This window comes from Gobius niger (assembly GCF_951799975.1).
Source record: "Gobius niger genome assembly, chromosome: 4".
Taxonomy (NCBI): Eukaryota; Metazoa; Chordata; class Actinopteri; order Gobiiformes; family Gobiidae; genus Gobius; species Gobius niger.
The window spans coordinates 21,081,330-21,098,950 of record NC_136855.1 but is presented as its reverse complement, the minus strand read 5'-3'; the positions used below and the strand labels follow the sequence as shown (position 1 = coordinate 21,098,950).

Here is a 17,621-nt window from a genome sequence, read left to right as displayed (position 1 = left end):
AATGATCAAAAAGCATTGTGTTTATGACTTGGAATGAACTCAACATGTCTTAAGTGTCTTTATGTGGATATTGTACACATTTTATAAATCTTTTTCATCTAAAGAGCCTCTGAGAAAAATAATTAAGTTAATGCAGCAGTACTGTATGCTACTATTACAATGACCTAAAAATCCAACATTTGCCCAACAAGTGACTGCTCCAGTACTTGAGTTGTGTAGCATTTACTACTTGTATAAGAGGCAGATTTTTAATGTACTCTTTGTTAATATAATGTTTGCACGAGAGGTACTTTTTTAATTTTACAATATTTCTACAAGCCAGTCTTAAATTTGTATCCACAGTCTGTATGTGAAGTCCAATGCAATAATGCGTCTGGCATTAAATGTTATTTTGTGGATGCCATATGAAGTCACTTTAAAAACCACACATCTCCCGAACTCAGACAAACAGGACCGTTTATACTATGCATATTAACTCCATATTAACTCAAAGTTTTGAAAGTTGTAAGTTTATAACAGACACACACTTGAGATTTGAGGTTTTTACAGGGACATCAAACCTATTTTATTTGCACCTTGTCTGGCTGGTTCAGACGATTTTACTCAGAAATGTAGTCTTTTCATTTTGTTATTTATTATACAGATGTTTAATTGTCATTAAGTTATGTCTTCTTTTTAATATTAAAAAGGTTTACTGTAGATCTCAAGTTTAACACAGATTGTAATTTACATTTTACACATTCTATATGAATGTATCAAAACCTGTCTTTTGTGTTAAAGATATTATGAATGACAATGTTCATCCTTTTATTACCAATTGATGAGAAACTTTGATTGTTTCAGAAAACTGCCTTTCCTCCTGTTGAATAAAATATTTGACAGTGAACCAGACTGTCATTACTTCATTCTGACTGTACTTTTGTAGCTTATTGTTTTATACAGATGCATCATAATCATAGACTGATAATAATACGTAATTTGTGACGTCATTACGCATCCAGCACGTCTAATGCGGATGTAAACAGAGCAGCGTTGCAGTAAGGGAAGGGAAACCTCACATGGCTCCGAAAGTGGACCGGTTTGTGAGCCCTGGAAAAGGGAACGGGCTGTGGGCCACAGCCAGCATCAGGAGAGGAGAGCTCCTGTACTCCGCGGAGCCCCAGGCCGCATGTGTCTCCAACAAATGGGCCAAAAATGTCTGCCATCACTGCTTTTCACGGTAAGAATGAGTAGGTTTTCTATGTCCGTTTGCAGATTATTCACTATGTCGATTATCTGTATCCATGTGAAGAACGCGTGTTCTTGGCGTATTTGACACCTGGATGAACTTGGCAGATAAGTGCTTTTGTAGGCTATAGGCTAGTGGTAAATATACATTGAAAGCAGCCGTTGTTTCTTGGTTGAGTTTGCAGCCTTTCGCACTGTGTGATCTCATTTTATTATTGTCGATAAACTGAGGAAACCTTAGGAAAACAGTTTGTGGCGCCACTAGCAATTTGTGGATAATTATTTGAACCAGCAGAGGGCGCCATAGCCGCATACCTAGAGTGCGACTTGTGATTAGAAATACCATTAGAAAAAAGTTGATATAACAATATGTTCCTAATTAGACTTTAGGCTATAAAGAAATACATTTCTATGGCTACAGTACCTATTACAGATTTTTAAGATTTTTTTTTCTTTTTCCGAAAACGTTTTTTTTTTCAAAAAGTGTTTGTAGGTTGGAGGCCATGAGTCCTATCTCCAAATGTATGACAGAAGTATGTCAACCAGAGAAATCAACTTGAATTTGAGCCTGAGCTTGAAAAAACAAAACAAGACACTTATAGCTGTTCTGACTGAGCAAATCATGATTCGAGTCTTTCAACAAGTGTCACTGTTGCATCTCGCACATACTGAATATTGTTTTGAATTGTAATCTATTAATTATACTGGGTGTCATTAAAAGTACATAGGGCCATACACAATTTGTTTTCACTTAAATATCATCTTAAAGGATACTTCTCAAAGCCATACAGTACTATGTTCATGATGTAAGCTTTAATGTGGACTCTTTGGGGATGTAGGAAACTATGTTGGGATCAAAGCTGTGTAATTACAGACCTCGAGTCATTTAGACAAGTAATGACTGATACACTGGAGAACGGAATAGATCATATGAAAAGTTGAAAACTGTGTGTTTTGCCAGAGGTTCACAAACAACAAAGTTAAAGAAGCTGTAATGATGTAACTGATTTGCGGTTTATACAACCTATGCCTTCTCGGTACCTGGCAATGTGAAAAGGTGTTTTGTGACAATGCTGAGCGCTTTGCTCAGCTTTAGTTGAGTACAGAGAAACATTGTATTCATTTTTATTACCCCATATGTGCGTATTGAAGCATATTTTAGTATGTTGAGATATCAAGATTTTACTTAGGTTTGCGAAAAATTCATAAAGACTATCCAAGTAATTTGTATAACCTTTTATTCCAGATCATTTTCACCAGGTTTTGCTCATTCAGTTAAACGTGAGGAGACCCAGGCTCTCAGTTGCCCATAGACTTTAATGGGCTCTGTAAATTTACAATGTTGATTTTTGCATTACATTGACGAGAGATGTGTGTAGTGAGTGTTTGAGGGGAGGCGAGCGCGTTGCCCGCTCATTTTGTACACTTCGCACACTGCTGCCAATAACAATGTTAATTTTTCTGATACTTGTGTTCGACGAGAGGAGTGCGTAAGTGTGTGTTTGAGGGCAGCGCTTCCCTTCGCCAGCCCTGATGGCACTCGAGTCTAATAATAATGCATTGGTTTTAGGTATCGCTTTACATTGCATTATTCATTCACTCCATACTTGGTGGTGGTAACTACCATTGTAGCCACAGCTGCCCTGGGGTAGACTGACGTAAGCGAGGCTGCCAATCTGTGCCATTGGCTCCACCAACCACTCACTCACTACATTTTCCCAGGCTTCCTGGTGTTCCCCAGCGGTCTCCATTCAAGTACCAACCAGGCCCTTCCCTGCTTAGGCATGGCCTGTGTGCAGTGTTTGATGATGGTACTACGTGGTTGATGTGGTTTATCTTTTAAATTGACGGATTTTGTTCTCTGTAATTATCTGCTAGAGGTGTAGTCCATTCACAACCTTAGCTACATGGATTTGAAGTTTTAATATGATTAACATGAGTTGTTGGCCTTTTGATGTTGACTCTTGATGTTGAATAAAGATAAACAGGACAGACCACAGCTTTCCATAGAGAGTAATTCCAAAATGGGTCCCAAAGGCTCAAGTCATCTGTCTTTCAATCTAAAGTCTTATTGCTTTATCTGTGGCAAAGTCTTTTTATCCACTGGCAATCTTTCACTTGTTCTCTATTGGGACCGCACTGTGGAACTTTGAAGCAGCACTGACAAGAAATAAAAAAAATACACTGAAATGGTCTGTTTACTGAATAAGCAATGATTGAATTGGGTAACATCATTTTCAAAGCATGTTTGACAGATGAGAGAAATAACTCAGTGGTGGTTGAGGTTTGCTCTAGTTTAAAATTGAGGCTTTTGACAGAAAGGCTCTCAAATGATTTCCCCGTTGTTTGTTGTCAGTTGATGGGAAAGAATATGAGTGCTCATAGTTACTAATTTGTGTTGATTTTTATTCAAGGCAAGGCTGTGGTGTGTGTGAGCGTGTGTGTGAACAATCATGTATCAACTTTAGGAATGTCTTAAAGGAATAGGCCACCCTTTTTCTTACCTAAGCTTATACGAGTTGATACGTACCTGTCTGGTCCCTGTGCCCGTGAAAAAGCTTGGTCGCTTCTAATAATATAATATAACTTCAACCCGTTTGGAGCTATAGGAATACATTGGGAGAGGCAAAATGCTAACAACATCTTTGGTCGTTTTGCGAGCGCACGCACAAAGACCAGACAGGTATTAATCAACTCGTCTAAGCTCAGGTAAGAACATATTTCAGAGTGGAAAAAAGTTGGCCTGTTCCTTTTTAAGGGTTTATTTTAAGTGGGGTTCAGCTTAGTTGGTATGTGATACTGCAACAACTATTGATTATTTATCGCTGTCAATAAAAGTTGACAACTGATGGTAAAGCGGGTCGTCTCATGATCGCAACGTCGGGTGTTGAAATCCCACCTCCTGAAAGTGCACACTGTCGTTGTGTCCTTGGGCAAGACTCTTCACCCACATTGCCCCCAGTGTCTGCGTACATTGGTGTATGAATGAGAGTATGAATGGGTGAGTGGGTCCTTGCTGTAAAGCGCTTTGAGTGCCTAATGTAGGTGGAAACAGCGATGTATAAGTTGAGACAATTTACCATTACCATTTATCATTTAGTAATTGATCATTATCTCTTTTAGACTACACACAAACCCTGTTTGCAACACAAAAACAATTCAAACTGCAACATTGAACTAATGCGTTAATTCATGTGTAGTTTTATGTAGAAATGTAACTATCCATAAACACAGATGGCTCTTTAAGAAAGAGTGAGGCTGAGGAGCAGACGAAAGGTGACAGTTTAAAAGTCGTTTCTCTGCATCACTGGTCTCATCCATCCATCTGCTCCGCTGGTTTTACACTCCTCCATCTGTTTTGCATTGCTTCTCAATTATAATTTTTTATCCATTCTTCGATATATCTCTTTTCAGTGATCCGGAGAACACAAGAAAACTGTAAACTACAAAACAAGCATCTTAACACATTAAAGATGAAGGAAAAGTGCTTTCCTTGTCAATATACTTACCATGAAAATTACAAAATTAGATTGTGAGTTGGTCTTGACTCACAATTGTAGGCCAACTATGGATAGAAATGTTTTTCTCTGTAACCTGATCTGAAAGTTATTATAACTACATTATATTCCATTGAATACAGACTATTGTGTCCTCAACTTCAGTGTATTTCAAAGTTTTCCAGTATGTGTGTCCACTGCTTCGTCCTGGTAATAAAGCCCAGTTGGACTTGTCCCATGTGAGTCTTCAGGTGTGGCTGAATCATGCTGTAAATAACCATTAAGTTCTCAGCAGGGCTTCACTCACAGCTATGAACGGTCTCACAGCTGGTCCCTCTGTCTCCATCTCCCTCCTCTCTCTCCATCTTTCCTCTCTCTCCATCTTTCCTCTCTCTCCATCTTTCCTCATTCTCTCAGTCAGAGCCCTCCAGTGTGTGGTGTGCCGGTGCGTCACTGCAGTTGTGCTGGAAGCGCCTGCAGCATTTTCTGAGCCTTTGTTCTCCAGTTAATGCTGTTGCGTTCAGAGGCACTAGAGGGCAGTAGCGTGCTGAGGCTCCTCGATGATCAAACTGACTGACAAAATGACTATATAACGTTCCTCCATATTAACCGCACTAATAGCTGCATCGTTTTCAAAACTACAATGTTTGGTCCTTGTTGTTTACTTTCACACATTATACTTTTTATGGATGCTTCTCTTGCTACAATGACGGGAAGTCCTGCCCATGGCTCTATCTACCAACTCTCCTGTTGGCTCCACAATGCCATTGCCACTCCATCCATAGGCTATTTCATTCAAAAAGCACTTTGTATCACAGCATTTCTTACATTTATCTGAGACTGGTCCTGCATATAACACATTATTTGAATACTTGATGAGTCCATGCATTTGATGATCCAGATTTAGTATTATATTTTCACAAATAATTGATGGCTACAGTATAAGCTACTGTATCACAAGGGAGTGAGTTTTGTATCATGCCGTGTTAGTCTGGGTATATAAGGAAACTCACTGGTGCCTGACAGGACGGCCCAGAAAAGAGGAGATCCACACTAATTATTAACTTACACGCGTACATGAAGTAACTGTAGTGGCTACTGTGCAGGAACAGGACGCTAATTAACCAGCCCTTACACACACACACCCCAGACATGCTGAGGCAAGCCAAATGACTGAGCTGGTAGAGATGTACCAAGTTGACTCAACGTCCGAACCCATGGAGGGTCATTGTCTTTGGGCTGTTCGAGCTTAATGCTTAGCAGCTCATGGTTTTGGGCCAATGCTAAACATTTTTGCTAAATTATAAGACATTATGCTGCTATTCACTCTTGTACTCTCAATACATTGCACATCTCATTAGAAAAGTTGCAGCACCCCCTTATTAAGCACTGAGCTGCTGCATAAAGCTTCAACTTAAGGCTAAGGTGTACTTTTTTTTGGCCCTGCAGGAACATTCATCATCTACATTTGATCATCAATGCCACCTGGACAATCTGCCAGCTTACAATATTGACCTTTACTTCAGCGAATATTTAATTATATTGTCATTTCTCAGCTGTGAGCTTAGTCCAGTTATTATGTGCCGAAACATTGATAATCATTTATTTTTTCTAAGATGGGCACATGGAAGGAAAGAAAGAATGGAAAAAATGGAAAACCGGAATGAACTAATGAAAGATAATCCTCGCAATAGGAAGCACACTGTTGTTATCATGCAATGGCAAATAATGAACAGAGGGGATTAAGTATCTTTCATGCAGCCTTTTTTAGTATTTGCAATGTTCCATGATTCGTGACTATATTTAGTAAGATTATTCATGCATTACTCACTAATCATATGGTCCTGGGCAAGCCTGACTCAAAGACCAGGGCTGGATCATTTGTTTAGTTTAAATTATGATCGTGTGTGTGGTCGACTGCAGCCACATATTGGTGAATTGAATTGACGTCACCTGTTCTTGGATTTAGGTTTAATGATGTTTAGGTGTTTAAAGTGGCAATGGTTGTATATTCTCAAACATGTTGGGCTTTGATTGGAGAAGCATCATTCGTTGAAACATCGCCCATTGTTTTTGTCGCAGTAGTTTTTAACCTACTTATATTTTATGATATAAGTGGGTGCTTATTTGTCTGTTGGTGGTGTTTGGACTTGGAGGGAATAGAAACCTTTTACATTGAATGTTTATGACATATTAGTGAAGAAAAAAAAAGTTGCCTTTGATATAAAGAATTGAAATAGAATTAAGTTTGATCGATGCGAGGACTAGGGTTTGACAATAAAACACACAACCCCCAGATTGCTAGCAATAGCTCTATAAAGAAATAATATGCGCAAATTTAAAGGCATATTTTCTATTTATTTATTCATTCATTCATCAGAGACGATGCAATTCACAATTCAACGCATAAAGAGCTTCTCACTAATACTAAGTCACAGCATTGGTTGGGCCTTTTCTACACATTTACAAAAGTAAAATACAGTATTAGAAAATGTATATTAAACATTTTCAATCACACACATACAGTACAACACAGGCAGCAGCACAGTCTTTCGTTCACACAGACTTAGTGCTATTTACAAAGGGGAACTGCTTTGGTTTGTTTTCAGCCAAGACTTAATCCTAGAGGTGAACGTTAGAAACTCAGATATGATTTTATAATAAGTTCCACAGCTTTGGATCTTTGTGCGAAATGGCAGACTGACCAAAGTAAGTCTTGGCTCTTGGGGAATCGTACAGTTGTGTCTCTCGATTATTGATACATTTGAATATTAGTTTGAGAAAGTTTTCAAAACGTTTATGCTTCTCAAGAATATTGTAGTGGTGGTAGTGGATTGGCTTTTTGTCCATAATCTTTATTACTGGATTGCAAGTTAATTATGGCTTTATACGTTTTGTGGCTGAGGCTGCGGCCTAGCCCATGCTGTTATGAACTATATGAAGTGTGTGAGAATATCATATCATGTACAGGAGGGCTGCCTGGTTTGGGAGGTAGTGTCTAATTAACTTAAGAAATGTAGATTGCTTTATAGGCCTTTTGGTTGTGAGATTTTGTTATGTTTATCAAACTTCAGTTGACCAATCCAAGGTATTTAAGGTGTTTATCATAGAATGTCGTTCCAGCCATCTTAACAGCTGAGATATTTATTCCTATAACTGTTTCTATAGATGAGATTTTTCCACGATACCAACCTGAAAGTATAGCTGTAAATATGGGGCTGTGGTGACATAAGATGGATAGACTTGCTGTGGGGTTTCACTGTGGTGTTGTGGTCGATCTGTTTGTGTGGTTGAATTATGTTTGGAGTTGAAGCTGCAGAGCCTGTGCTCCCGATCTGCTGTTATTGCTTTGTGACCCACATTGCGGGACTGTGTTTAACAGTGGGTGGATTCCGTCTTTCTGCAACAACTCAACTTTAGCCTGTGCAGGAATAAAAGTCACTCATTCATCTAAAACCCTTAAATGTTTTAGAAAAGTATCGATCAGCAACTGTAAAAACGTGGCACAGGCACGTGTGTGTGCAAATAGCCTATTTATTTCAAATTAGTTTCATTTATTTGAGGTGAAACAAAGTAACTTCCTTTGATGCTGTCCCTGGACCCAACAGGCATCATGTTGGTCTTTAAAATTATAATATTTGTCTATATTTATCTTGTTTCATTTGATCTTTTTTTGCATTTCATTTCTTTTGGTGGTTACGGCTGGGCGATATATCAATATTTAAGATATATCGATATATTTTTGAATGAGATATGAAATTAGACCATATCACGTATATATCGATATAGTTCAAATTCAGAAAAGGCATTAAGTTAACAAAAAGAAACATGTAGTGTCATGCTGATGTTTAAAAAAGTTTATCAATTGAGCACTTTACTTTGTTATCCCTTTATATGTAAATGCCTCAGAAAAAGATTGACCTATGTTATTTTATAGGCTATTTTTATTTAAGATGTTTTTTTTATTTAAATAAGTACATTACAGCTTTGTTAAACAGTGTTTATGTTCACATTTTATAGTGAGTGTTCAATAAAACTACTTGTATTTGGCTTTGACTTTGATTTAACATTTCATTTCACAGCTCTCACTTTGCGGAAAATATATCGGGATCTATATCATATATCGATAAACCTTAATGTATCAGGATATGACCTCACTGATTGAGGTGTTGGTTGCTTGAATATTTAGGGTAAATGGACTCAACTTTTATAGCGCTTTTCTACCTTTATCAGGCCCAAAGAGCTTTACATTCAAACCCCAAGGTACGCAGACTGGAGGCAAGTAGGGTGAAGTGTCTTGACCAAGGACAGTCGGCACCTTCAGGATCTGGGAATCATAACCGCAACTTTCTGATCACGAGACGACCCGCTCTACCAACTGCGCCACCGTCGCCCCTATTTAGGGCCACAGGCATTGTTTTTCTTTCACAGATGTTGCATTTACATTGTGGATACATATGGTGTCAAAAGAAGTTTACTCGTTTAGAAAGAAAATAAATTGATTACCACAGCGTTAACTTATCTAAAAGTGCGTTTAACTTTTTTATGGATTGCTTGTTGTGTAGTTGTTTAGAGACAGAGATTGTGTGAATTAGATACCATGTATCCCTTACTATACTTTACTGTTAGTCTCTTGCTATAATTGGCAGAATCCAACAGGGCCTAGGCTTGTTTTCAGACCGACAGCTGAACTGGAGGACAGCAGCATCAATACAACTAACACTCTGACACCAGAAGAACACTCACTCGCGGAAGTCAGTCAGGCGCACTGACATTAATGCTTTGTGGCAGCGAGAAGTGCTTCTGATGAACTCCCTTTGGATGACAATCTGATCAGCAAGGAAATAGATTTCTGTCTAAAATGATCAATTTAAAAGTTACAAGACCATCATACAAGGAGGAGGATCCTGATTGATTATGGCTCAAATTTCATAATAATTTTAACTTATGATTTTTGCAGACTTTTCTATTTTATATTTAATACTTCTACTACTTCTGCCTTTTATTTAAAGCATTGATGATCATGAGGCTGACTATTAAAAGAGATCAAAACAATTTGTCCACAGTGATTTTTGGCAAAGTTTCACGACTCACTTAAACTGGTCCTGAGACTTTTGGGTCTCCACCTTCCTGTTAAGGAACCAATGGCATTGACCATTTCAACGGTAACTCTACAGCAACTGGCACCTGGCTTTGGTCAATGGTTCATAGTTGGCCCTTTTTTTTAATGAACCCAAAGCTACTATTCACTACTACTGACAATGCTAAAATCCCTGATGGATGTTAAAATGGCTGGTCTTTTAAAGATTTTCTAAATCTAATATTTGGTTTCAGATATATATCCCGATGTGTCTTACTAAATCCTGACTGACATTTCTGCTCCTTTCAAGTAATCCTTTTCTCTCCTTTCAGACATGAAACCTTGTTGAGGTGCTCCCAGTGCAAAATGGCCCGCTACTGCAATATTACTTGCCAGGTATAACATGTTCTTATATGTGTGTCTCTCAGTGCGTGGATATTTTTGTGAGTTTCAATTTGGTGAAATTGTCTTTTTGCTGCAGAAACTAGCCTGGCCTGTCCATAAGAGTGAGTGTAAATGTCTGAGGAGCGTGTTACCAAGAATTCCCACTGACTCTGTCCGTCTGGCAGCAAGAATCATCTTTGCCTTGGTAAGATTTTCAGGTGTTTTTCATTGGCAGAACATGCAAGAAAATAATGAATTGAAATAAATCTTCCTGGCTATTGAAGTGACCCAGAATAAAGTGACTATATTTGTGAATGAATGCAGTGGTTTGTAATGGTCCTAAGAGCTATGTTGTCTGGGACATCATGCCCCTGGTTGAGTCTCCCATGGCAAACAGGTCCTTGTTGATGGTCAAAGGCCAGGAGCTTAATAGCCCGGTACACACACTCACCCATCTGGCTGTTAGGCATGAAACGCCACATGAACGTCTTGGATCCCCCCTGAACAGCTGGAGGAAGTGTGCGTGAATAGGGAAGTCTGGGCTCCTCTGCCCAGACTTCCCGATCCATGCACACCTCCTCAGGCTGTTCTGGGAGGACCCCGAGGCGACACCAGGCCAGCTCGGAGACATAGTCCCACCAGCGTGTCCTGGGCCTTCCACGAGGCCTCTTCCCAATAGGACATGCCTGGAACACCTCCTGCGGTAGGAAAACCAGGAGGCATCCGAAACAGCCAGCTGAGGTGGCCATTACATTTTGCTGCAACATCACAGAAATAGCCTATTATTCGTTGAATATTGTACCCTACATGACAAGCTGTTTGTATTTGTTGTCCACAGTTAGGCTCCACTAAGGGCAATGGTGAGGACCTCTACACCCTTGAAGAACACGAGTCACGTAAGTTTTAAACTACAGCATTGTGGCTCAGAATAATCTAGGTTAATATTAAATGACAAATGGATCATGTCAAACAGATCTGAGCTCTTTATGTGAACAGAAGAGAGAAGGTTTGTCCCAGCTGGCCTCCATGTTACAGCTGTATCTCCAAGAGGTCCCTGCACGAGATCAAGTCGTATCATTGCTGCCACCCTCGTGTCAAGACCCCATGAGCCTCATGGCAAAGGTCAGACATTCCCCAATAAACTTGATTTCAAAGTTTAGCATTCATTTTTATTATCTGCTCCAGATAGTTTTACTCAGGTCCTTTGTTTCAAATCACTCCAGCATATGCTTAAGCTCTTCCCAGCATTTGTGATTAGTTCTCATCGTGTGTCTCTTCCCAGAATAACTCAAGGTCCTATCCCCATAAAACACCAGCTGCTCTTGTTACATTGAAACCACAAAATCATTACACGGTCCAGGATGTGTTGTAGTTCAGAGATATTTTATAGTCACTCTAATCTTTTCCTGTTTGGAATGGTGGTACAGCAGCTTCTTTTGGTGGTCTGAGGGAGTCCTCTCTCTCTTGTTCACCTCTCTTTAATGTACCCTTATTTAAGTCTGTTTTAGCTCTAGTGTAGACTCAATTTAGATCTGGTTTTATTGAGAAAGCAAAATATTTCTTTAATTGTAAAAAAAAAAAGATAAAGGTTACATGGTTGTCTCCCTCCACTAGACACTCAAAATGCTTTACATCCAAATCAAAGAACTACTGTCACACATACTCCAGTGAACATAGACACTGCACAGGGGTGTGTGCACAGAGAAGTGTGTGAAGCGTCTTGCCCAAGGTGCAGTATAGAGCTGACATTGCATCACTGACTTTTGGACCAGTGGGCAATCTACTACTACTGTTTCCCCAGAGGGAGATGTTTAGTCTGTTAAGAACCACAGAAATACTAAAAGTACATGACTATTTTTTGCATTAGAATCATACAGTAGACCTTTACAACTTGAATGAATGAATGAACTGAAGCTCTTTGATACAGTTTTTTAGTGCATGACAAAAATGGGGAATAATGGCCCAATTTAGGGTATTCAGTCTTCTTAATTTCCCATTTCAAGCTTACTGATTTCTGCGTGGATAGAAACTGCAAGTTGCTGCCGCCACAAGCTAATTGTGGTGCTATTTTGTTTGCTTTCCACATCAGTTTTAGCACTTTTGCACAAGGTTGTTTAGTCAGCAGTCGTTTGTTGCCATGTTTACATCTGCAGAAGAAAACCAAGCACCAAAGGGAAATTGTAGCGGGGTCTAATTGACTGGTCTAAATTGCGTGGATTTTGAAGTGCCCTATCCGAATAGGACTTGAAGCCTGTTTGTGCAAGTGAGAATTAGCTGGAAAACTGGAAAGCTGCTGATTAATGTAGTTGTAGATAGCAGTGGGAATTCTCCTCCATTCTGAAAGAGATGAAAGGCCGACAACACTGAGTGGATGAAAGAGAGGGGGACGTGGCTTGAAGAAGGCAAAGAGGAGGTCAGGAGTGGAGGATTGTCCAGTTCAGTCAGTCTTTGTGCAGCACCTTTGAGATTATAAGCAGTGGATACATTTAGCTTTATGCTATTAAGATTATTTATTTGCAACAATATCTTGTTCCTTGTAGCTGAATTTAAAGCCGCACTTTTGTTTATTATTTAAGAACCATAAGAGATAGAGACTCACTGTTTTTTGTTTCGGAATCTGCTGATTTTTGTCTTTCATACAAGGTCCCTTTGACCTTCTAAACATGAATGTCCTTTAAAGGATGTCTTTTAAAAGGTCAAAATAAGTATTTTCATCCCCTTACATGTTCCAGTCATGTCCTAATGCGTAGAATGAGCCCAGACCTGTTCACCACAACTGCCTCTAAAATCCTGCACTGTCACTCAAAAAGTTTTTACTTCAGGTGTGAAGTGCTGTCATACATGAGCTTAATATAGAAGCTGCAGTTACGCACAAGACCTGAGGTGGCAGTAGTGAGTATAAAAAGACCAACTTGCATCTAGTCTCTTTAAGGCAGAACTAAGTAGCTCGTGCCCCTAGAGGCCATAAGCACCACTGTAGGTGTCATAGCATGTTGCGTTTTTTTACTCATTAATTGTCCGTGAGAGTAAATACTACGCTGAAAAGACAAAGGGAGAGAGGGATATTGCACATCCTATTACACAATTTTTTTCACTCAAACTTGGCTGTAAATACTGTTTAAGTGGCGCTAGCCCACAGTTAGCTCTGCCCGTTAGCCTGTTAGATTCTTCTTCGTGATTCCATTAGTGTGTATTGGTGGCTCCGACTCGTAGGCAGCAAAGTTGTAATTGTGGTTTTGTGGCCAGAGACACCAGGGGGAGATGAAAGACCCCCCAATCATCCCATTAACACTTGTTTTACCCCGAGATGGACAATGAAAAGGATTTATTAAGAGAAACAAGTTACTAAGTTTGTCTTCAAAAATCACCCCGAAATATTGGTGGTGCACATCGGCATCGACCAATCAAAAACCCATAAAATTTGCATTGGCATCAGTCGACCTCTACAACAAACATGCCAGACCAAATGTGTCTAAACCTTATCTTTGTCTACCTGACAAAGCACAGCAGTGGCCTCTTCATGGAGATGATTGACGAAGGTGGATTATCGGGCCACTAGCAGTAAATATGACAATGGAATACCTCTTGTCCATCCCTCCATGTCATTCACTCATTATCTGCCCCAACAGTCAACATGAATATTGTTCTGTCAATAGGGGGCACTGTGAATGCATGTAGCTCTCTACTGTAGTTACTTGCCTTTAAAGCACAGTATTCCTTGGTCTAATTCCTCCTCCTCTTTGCTCCCCTTATATTCTTATGCACATATATTGTTTACTGTATCCGCTCTCATCTGCGCTGTAACTCCGTCTCTCCTGTCCTGGCCTTTTCTATTCCTATCCCCCTGTCCGCTGTTATATCTGTGTGCTCATTATTCTTACCACTACATCCAGCTCTGCCTCTCTGTGCACTGCAGTCAGATGCCTCGCCTCTGCCCTTCTGCTCTTTCTCTCTCCTTAGTGGCTCAAATACACAACAAATAACACATGAACTTTATTATGCTGTGCTTAACAAAATGGGTCATTATAACGTGCATGTTAGTCTAAGAGATTTTTTTCTCCCCCCTTTTGGATGCAGCATTTGGAGCTATAAACCCCATTCTTTATGCTAATAGCTTATGCCTAGTGCCATACGTGCACACAAGAAGTAGGAGCACAGCATCATTACTGGTCTTAATATCCCCAGGAGGGCCAGTTGAGGCAGAGAGAGGAGAGAAGGAAAGGAAGAGGGAGAGAGAGAGTGGCTTATAGCTGCTACAGTAAGTGCTGGAGGAGAGGTGTAAGTGTGTGTTGGTCACACTGCAGTGGTGCAATAAGCAGTGACAGATGAGACCTGGTTGCAGCGCATTTTATTGCCTCCCTGGAGCAACTTCCCCTTTATAAAGAATGAGTGTTATATGTCTTTTGGTGCGTTTCTCCTAATGTGGAATTACACTTTCTGATTTGGTCCCTGTATGGCACACATGTGAGCAGACTTTGTTTCATGAGGATGTTTATTTCAGGGGTCCATTATGCTCCTTTGCTGTTTCTTTCCACTTTTACAACATAAGGCCTGTTTTCCTGTGTACTCTCCATGACCTGACGACAACATGAAACAAGTAACCAAGCCTGCTCTAAGCCTCTGTCACATGTGCATTTAGCTGATAAAAGTGGCAGTCCTTCTTATGTGCTTCTTGTCAAATATCCAATGTTGTTTCTTTGATTAACCTCTCAACCCCCACCTGAACCGAGAACATTTAATCCAGTTTGGCTTTGGATCTTAACACATTGAGTGCCAAAAACGGAAAAACTTGTTTTTTCGCTCCCATGCGTTCAGTACCAAAAACGGAAAAAAATGTTTTTGCGTGGCTTTTTTAATTACTAAACTAGATACTCTAATACACCTTATGTGTGATTTTGGTAGCTCTGTGATGAACAGAAGTGAAATAAATGACGATCAAATCTTGTAAAAAGTCAAGATCTGGACATATTATTGCGTTTGTTTTCTTTTTGTTTTAGTCCGAGGGGTGTGGTGTTGCGTATCGAACAGCTGTAAACCCGACACTTCTTCTCGCTCTCTGGAGCGCGTTTGACAAAGCAGAGCGGCTTCCAGTGGACAGATCGATTTTAACGTTTCTCTGAGTTTTTAAATGGTCAAAATCGGTCCAAGGAGAAACATCCGGGTTAAATCTTCAATCCGAGAACCAGGCAGTTTAAATGCACACACGAAAAAAAGCGATCGATCTGCGGCAATACGTGTCAAGAATGTTGTTGTTGAAAATTGACTTGAAACAAATATATTTTGACATTCCCATGACGTTAGTGCGAGAGGAGAGAGGTGGAGTGAGGAGTTAATCAGAAAGGAGAGTGTTTGATAAAACACTAATTATCTCTGAATCTAGATTCTAGATCTGATCCAAACTAGCCTCTGTTTAGCTTCGATTTCTCAGGAACCGAGTCACTTAGAATTAAACACTCAGGGCCAGATCTTGTGGCGGCGCACGGGGCGGCGCAGGCTCTTGGCAAATTATTTTCCGAGTGGCGGCGCTATATGAGCCATTCGCCTCCGCCACCTGTGAGGGGGCGTCACAAGAGGAGGCGACTGCACTGATGGAAACACAGCTGACATTCACTTCCTCGTTTACATTGCGCTGTCTTGCGTTCTTTCTTAAGCCTTAGGCTCTCACAGGTCAAACTAAAAACTTTATTTACCCCATCGTGAGCTATACGATCGAGAGAAAAAGAGCTACAGCGTCCGCTGTGGCGCGGATCTGCCCGCGCTTGGCGTGAACGCGAAGCAAAACAAAAGCACATGTTCACTCCACACAACCACTCTCCTGGACGCGGAGTCGATCTGTTTGGAGGAAAATGTGTGTCTCAACCCACTTAAATGCGCCAAGGCTGGAGTGGCAAGATCACAAAGTGCGCTCCTACTGAGCGCAAAATGTCACGCTATCGTCTCCGTTTTGATGCACAAGATCGGGCCCTCAATGTGTTAAAGAAGATCTCTTGAAAAAAGTGTCAAAATAGCACAAAAAGTGAGACGATTAAGCGATGAAAACACACAAAAAAAGCCAAAAAGTGACAGAAAAGGCATTAAAAACGTGACAAAAAATGTGTCAAAAAAGGGGTCTAGGTCTTAGTTTTCAAATGAGGCGTTACACTGGCCTACAGACTGGACTATAGACTGACCTATAGACTGTGACCTTATGGATTTGGGTAAAGCTGAACTGGAGAAAATGCACTCAGTTAAGGCAGGGGTTAAGATTCTTTAAATGCTTTGATATCAATTTATTTTCAGATTGAAATGAAACCCGTACGCAAGGCAAACACATAATAATAATGTAAATCGTTTTGAATTCAATAATTAGAATCAACATTAGATCGGTATTGGAACCTATACATGAAAAAACTACAGCGTAAACCTTTGATTAATGTCGAATAACATCTTCAAAAGTAAGAATAACGACGTAGTAGTGCTTTTTTAGGTATACTTTGTCCTATCAATTGTTCCTTTTTCGTTTGGTTCATTTCATAAACATCTGGATCAAATATAGCTGCTGTGTTATACATTTAAATGCTCTTCTTGGTAAATGCTGCTAAGTTTAAAACTGATTTGTATTGTTGATAATCTGTATTATGTTCCGCTCAGGAAGGACTTGTTTGTATCTAAAGTCAATGTAATCTAGACGTTATAATTTATTGTATTATGTAAATGTATATTGAATTGAATATGGGGTTTGCCGAAGCTTATTGTTTCAGCCGTCAGCCATTTTGAGCAAGGTTATGAATTTTGAAAGACAAAATGAATGTAAAATTGCTCAAAATAAACTAAATATCTGTTTATCTGAAATTCAAGCCATTAACTGTAAAACAAGCTCCTGCCACACAATGAGAAACCTTACAGCAAGTAAGTCTGGAAGTTTCATATGTGATTACAATGCCATCCATGCAATTGACAAGAGATTAGCCATTGCTTTTGTTTTTGAATGTATGGTGTGCGTCAATGCTGAAAGATGTTATGGAGAGCATGGAGCATCACAACATAGGAGGAGCGGAGAAAGCCACTGAAATGGGATAAAACAATAACCGGTATTTACAGAGAACACACAGCACTCAATAAAGTAGCTCCATTAACGGCTTTGCTCTCAAAACACTTAAGCGTAAACACTGTAGAGGAAGTCGACTCTTGTAAGTGCAGTGTTGTTTATCGGTTAGAGGGATCATTCATCATATTGAGGACATGTCAGAATTGTGTATCCACTGAACGCCACACTGACTTTATCCTAATTTAGTAGAGAGCGAGTCACTTTTGATTTATTTTGTGTGCAGAGTCGCCGAAAGTTTTTTGCCGCCCCTCTTGCAGCCTGTTTGCTTGCGCGAGTTTGTTGTGATAAAGCTCGAGAGGGGAAGTGTGTAGCTGCCTTGTTGTGTCTAGTGTGTACGTGTAGGAGT

The 17,621-nt window shown here is 39.9% G+C and overlaps 1 protein-coding gene across 1 annotated transcript in view; it reads left to right on the top strand.

Moving 5' to 3' along the window:
* The first annotated feature begins 990 nt into the window (after nucleotides 1-990).
* Nucleotides 991-17,621, top strand: part of smyd3 (SET and MYND domain containing 3) — a 64,874-nt gene continuing 48,243 nt past the window's right edge. The window contains exons 1-5 of the mRNA XM_079555358.1: nucleotides 991-1,219; nucleotides 10,137-10,200; nucleotides 10,286-10,393; nucleotides 11,027-11,084; nucleotides 11,162-11,310. Of these exons, the coding sequence (XP_079411484.1) occupies nucleotides 1,059-1,219; nucleotides 10,137-10,200; nucleotides 10,286-10,393; nucleotides 11,027-11,084; nucleotides 11,162-11,310 (540 nt within the window). The 5' untranslated portion in view covers nucleotides 991-1,058. The remainder of the gene's footprint in view (nucleotides 1,220-10,136; nucleotides 10,201-10,285; nucleotides 10,394-11,026; nucleotides 11,085-11,161; nucleotides 11,311-17,621) is intronic.